Genomic DNA, 6,113 nt, shown 5'->3' on the forward strand with positions numbered 1-6,113 from the left:
TATAAAATAAAGAAACTAAATCTGAAGAAGAAAAAATTTTGATTGTTCTTTCAAAATTATAAAAAAAAAAAAAAAAAAACTCACAATTAAGAAGCTATAGCATATTTCAATTTCATTTATTCTCATAAATATTCATTTAAATTAGATAAAAGCAATTAAAAATTCTAATAAAATAACAATTAGCTAATTAAGTAATTAACTGACAGAAAATAAACAATGGTAAGACATGTAAAAATAATCAAATGAAGTATTTGATTAAAGAAAAAGAAAAAAGAAAACATCTATTATTTGAAGAGTAAATGGGAAGTACCTTACACGTAAGGTACGAAGCAATTCCAACTCTTCATTATTATTCTTATTATTATTATTATTACTTAATTATTATCTATTATTAATTAACATTAATCAATATTATCAATATTACTCATTATTAATATTATTTATTATTGATATTAAAAATATTATTATCGTTATTACTATTGTTAATTATTATCATTGTCAGTATAATAATTATTAATATTGTCAATGTTATTAATAATAATAATAATTATTATTAATATTACTACTACTATCAACTACAAACTGTCATTATCATATCATTACTACTTTATTATTACTAATATTATTAATGTCATTAACATTACTCATTATTATTATTGTTATTTTTATTATTAATATTATTAGTATTATTAACTATTAATGTTAATACCAATTATTAATATTATCATTATTGTTAATTGTTATTATTAATATTATTTGTTATTTTATTATTATATTAATAATAATAACTGTCAGTAAATCCGTTCACTTTTTTCTTATACTTGGTTGGCCTTCTTCTTAAAACAATTCTCGACTGCCTTCCTGTTTTTGGAAATGACAGTATGCATTACACACACACACACACACACATCATTTATATGTGTGTGTGTGTGTGTGTGTATGTGATTGTGTAAACAGACAGACCCACATATGCAAACAAAAAGTAGGAATAGAAGTATTAAAAAACACCTGGTTAGTGTCAATTTTGTCGTTTTCATCCGAAACAATAATTGCATTGGAGGTATGAATGACAACAACAAATGAAAGAGTCACTAAGTGCTATTTCTAGTTTTTCTAAATAATCTAAAAATTTGAGAAATTTCACGGAAAAATTTTTCATGCTAAATTACTTTAAGCTATATATTTTATAAACTTTCGCTTTTCATCATTTCTTATCATCAATTATCATTATTTTTAATGAAATGAAAAATAAGAAAAAATTTTTACAATTAAACTGGAACGATACCAATTATTTCAATCATTTGTTAGAAAATTTATTTGAAAGATTAAATTGTTATGGGCTTTTTGCGCTTACCTCAAACATTTCTCATGCAAAAACTCTATATTTTGACACTTCTAAACTGCTTCCATTCATTTATCTTTCACATGAAATCTCACAACTAAAATGATAGAATCAATTTTTCTTTTTTTTGTCGTCATCTAACCAATCAAACAATCAAACCAGTAATGCTCACATTCTCTAATCAATTTTGAAACAGTAAAAAAAAAAAAAAAAGGAAGGAAAAGAAGTACGATAAGAAGAAAACGAATAAAAGTAGCAAATTCTAAAACTTAATTCTTTTTTTTTTTTTTTGGCAAAAATAAAATTAAGCAATAATTCTTCTGCAAATATTGCAAAGAATTTTGTATTAAAGCCATAAAAATTTACAATTTCTATTTTAATTCTTTCAAACTTTTTTTTTTTTTTTTTTATATAAACAAAATGCGCTCATTTCTCATTCATTCATTCATCATTTTTTCTTATATTTATTTAAGAAAATACAAATGTTTGTAAATAATTGCATCCTTTCTTCCTTCTTTTCTTTTCTTGAAATCATACTGATAGTATAATATTTTAAAATTTATTTTGCATGTGCATGCATCACAGATAGTATAATATTTTAAAATTTATTTTGCATGTGCATGCATCACAGATAGTATAATATTTTAAAATTTATTTTGCATGTGCATGCATCACAGATAGTATAATATTTTAAAATTTATTTTGCATGTGCATGCATCACAGATAGTATAATATTTTAAAATTTATTTTGCATGTGCATGCATCACAGATAGTATAATATTTTAAAATTTATTTTGCATGTGCATGCATCACAGCAAAAAAAATGAGATAGAAAATGGTAATTGAGGGATGAAAATGTTGAAAGAATTAAATGAAATGAAAATGTCACCATATGGTGTGTATGTGTGTGTGTGTGTGTGTATGTGTGTTATATATATACATACATACTTGAATGATGTGTGTGGTAAGTTTTCAAAAGTAGGTATGGAAAAAGAAAGGGAAAATTCCTCCTTTTTTTTTCTTTTTTTTTCAATTAAACAACCAATAGGCGGAACATAGAACAACAGCGCATCATTAGAAATCACTATGATTAGCAAAATATCAGTGGTGATGAACATGATGATAAACAAAACAACAACAGTGGTGATGAACATGATGATAAAGAAAACAACAACAACAACAATAACAATGATAATAATATAGCAGTTTTATTTATCACTAATTTGACATTACATCATAATTTTCACTAATACATAAGGAAAAAAAGGGAGGAAAGAACGGGGAAGATAGAATAAAATGAGAAATTTGTTATTACAAATTTTTCTTTTTTTTTTTTTTTTTTTTTATGTTAAAAAAATTTATAACATAAATTAGATTGATGTGCTAGGAAAAAAGAAAAGAAAAAAAAAAAAAAAAAGGACGAAATTTAAGCATTTTATTTCAGTTAAAAAGAGAAGACAATAATTTCATTTAAAAATAAAATTTATTTTTTGATCATCATTTAATTTGAGTAATTTGAATTCTTTTAGATTAGTAGTGTTGTATGATGTATGATGAGAGTATTATTCATATATAACTTTGCATATTAAAATTTGAAAATTAGAAAGTGGGCAATCACAAAAGCATTATTTAGATATTATGCAGATTAAATGGAAAAAAAAAAATCGTTGCATTATTTCAATAAATGTAAAATTTATTCACACTAAAGTGGCAGCTAGAAAGTTTTTTTCTGATTAACAAAGCCATACAAATTAGATTAAATTTATTTTAATTTATTTTATCAAAATTAAAAAAAAAGAAAGTATTCGCTTCAAATAGAAATAAATGCATATAAACATTGAAAATTTAATCTAAAATCATCCAATTAATTATTTAAGAAGAAAAATCAAAAAAGAAAACACTAATGTAAACATTATCTTATCTCTTTCTAGTATGCTATCAGTGTAGCAATATAGATGACAAAGCATTTGACAAATTTGGTTAGCAACGAGAATTACTATTTGTCACTTTCACTACGACACAGTATTCTTGATTGTATTCTTCTTCTCTCTCTCTTTTTCTGTCTCTCTCTCTCTTTTCTCTCCTTTCCTCATTTTTTTTTTTTTAAAACTATCTTTTAAACATGTGAAAAGCACGAGAAAAGAGACAATTACATGAGTAAAATACAATTAACTCATTGAAAATATATAACAAAGAAAAAAATAGAGGAAAAGATGAAAGAAAGAGGAATAGAAAAGGAGAAAAAGAGAAAGGAAGGAAAGAGATATTATTAGGATGGGACAGGTATATTATGATAAAAACATTGATGAAAACTTCAGGTAAGTAAAATGGTAGGAACTTACCCAAACAGGACTCAACACATCAAACAGGTTTTTTCACTCTTCGATCTATCCATAATATTTGCACGGCAATCAAAAAAAAAAAAAAAAATTTCTCTACTAAATTTTACTCTTTCCCAATCTTTTTCATCATTTTCTTCACTCAGATTCTCTCCCACTAAACATATTTTTAATAGCATGTGAAATAATAATTAAAATTATGCAAATTAATCTCAAAAATATTCCTAATCTTCCAAATAATTATTTCAAGAAATGAAAATGACCAGTGAAGCAATCGGTCAGTTATATAATGTTTCTAAGTAAATCAACAATCATTAAAATAATTGTTGGAAATTATTTTAATATTAAAATAATTGTTGGATTTTTAAAAAAAAGAAAACATACATATCTAAGAAGGTAACAGCAATTATTATAAAAATATTTGGAGGAAATTGAAAATGATTCCAACGATAATTCATATTTATTTCGTACCTTTTTGGTCACACTTAAGATTAATTTACTACAAGCTTTGAAGATGACATTCTATGTTAATAAATTGTTTCTTTCAGCAACAAAAAGACAAAATGAACAGTTCGAAGGGTAAAATGTAGGCGGGAGGGTCGTTGACAGGCAAAGTGGGTAATTTACCGCTCAACTAAAGCACTGAGAAACAAAAAAGTGACAAAGGTGGTGTACACCACTAAATGGGTATGGAAATACCGGGGAAATTCTTGCCCAGAAATTACTCTAAAGAGAATACAAAAGATTAGGAAGACGTGGTGGCATACGTGATGTAAAGATGGTCGGTCTTTGAAAGAGAAATATTCAATGTTTAGGAATTGTAATTATAGTTTTATGGCAAATGGAAGAGAGAGGTTTTTGGTAGGATGGAAATGGTATAGTAACAGATGACCTGGGGGGGAAGTGGTTGAAGTAGGTAGTAGGATAAAAGGAATAAAATAATGGGAAAGTATGGTGGAAAGATTAGGGGAGGATAGAGTGGAGTGGTGGATTGGATAAGATGTTGGGTAGGGTTAGGGTAGGGTTGGGTACAATGACAGATATATGCAATGTTAGCAGAAGCACTAGCAGAACAGAGTGTGAAGATGGGGAGAAGATCGGTGCCAATCCCAAAGGATGGAAGGGAGACGATTGTATGGTTGTGGGGCGGTTGTGGAAAGGAGGCGGGGAGCGACATGTGGCGCAGTGGATGGGCTTGGAGGATCGATCTGTTGAGGGATGGATGTGATAAGTAAGGCTCGTGGGGAAGGTTAGTCTCCGTGGCCTGCCTCTTTCTGGCCTTACCCGCAGTCGTAGTGATCGTTAGAAGTGCTGGGCCATACATAACACAAAGTGATAGAACGGAAACTGGATTAGAAGATAGATCTAGGGGGAGAAATGGGTTAGCTATAACTTTTAGCTTCATTTAAAAGTTTCAAATGCAATAATCCTAAGGGTAGAGAGGATGGATAGATGGATGGATGGATGGATGGGTCATTTGTTAAAATTTGCCAAATGGTCGTCCCTTTGTACATCTGCCAAGGAATACATTCATTACACTAATTAGTAAGGTAACATAGGTCTATAATCACTCAACATGAAATACCTTCAATAAAATGAAATTTTCAATCAGCCAAATGCTACTACTATCATTGATAATATAATGATGAAAATTTTTACGAAGACAATGCTACAAACTATTCAAAAATTCAAATTTCATTCATAGCATAAATTTAAATTATGGATTAAATTCGATGAATAGTAGTTAATTTGCAAAGCTGATTAGTACTGGAAGAAGATTCGTTTATTTCTAAATGTAAACAAAGAGCGAAAAATAAATAAAATAAGCGTTCATCTTTAAGCAGCGAAATAAGCAGCGAAAAATAAATAAAATAAACCTAATAGAATGAAATTTCTTAGTTTTCATTTAAATTCTATCCATCTTTTTTGCATATATCTTTTATCACAATTATCTCTGTCTTTTAAAATAATATCAGTTGAAGACTACGACGACAAAGCTTTTATAAGAGATACACTAATTACATTAGTATTTCTTGTATGTAAACACATATGATTTGTTTATTTCAGACTAAATTCTATTCTATTATAGTAATGATTTTAAAAAGCAGTAACATTTGATGAAGTCTAAAATTTAATGAATATATTACTTTCTTCTGCTTAAGCATATATTCTTTAAAGATCATTGAAATAGTGATAATTTCAAACTACAAAGAATTCTGATCCAAATAGCTTTAGCTATTAGTATAACGCATTCCACGTCCGTCCATCCCATACGTTAGATTTCTGAAGATTTGACAACTCATGGATTCTGATGATGTAATACTTAGCTTCTCTTACTCCCGAAAATTTTACTTCTGGTTCATTTTTCTCGAGAATGCAATGATAACTGAGAATATTTCAGGTGTTATAGCTTTGAAAATTTCAAAATATTT

The 6,113-nt window shown here is 27.3% G+C and overlaps 1 protein-coding gene and 1 further gene across 2 annotated transcripts; both read left to right on the plus strand.

Moving 5' to 3' along the window:
• Positions 1 to 874: 874 nt before the first annotated feature.
• Positions 875 to 960, plus strand: Bm16784. Its single transcript, XR_006228096.1, has one exon. The product of XR_006228096.1 is annotated as a pre-microRNA Bm16784 (primary transcript).
• A 3,721-nt stretch (positions 961 to 4,681) lies between these two features.
• Positions 4,682 to 4,909, plus strand: Bm8249 (Uncharacterized protein; the record flags this gene model as incomplete). The annotated part of the gene is made up of 1 exon (XM_043078203.1): positions 4,682 to 4,909. The coding sequence occupies one exon, from the start codon at positions 4,682 to 4,684 to the stop codon at positions 4,907 to 4,909; it is 228 nt and encodes a 75-aa protein (XP_042934137.1).
• Positions 4,910 to 6,113: the final 1,204 nt, after the last annotated feature.

The sequence above is a fragment of the Brugia malayi genome (genome assembly GCF_000002995.4).
Source record: "Brugia malayi strain FR3 genome assembly, contig: Bm_v4_Chr2_contig_001, whole genome shotgun sequence".
NCBI classification, from domain to species: Eukaryota; Metazoa; Nematoda; class Chromadorea; order Rhabditida; family Onchocercidae; genus Brugia; species Brugia malayi.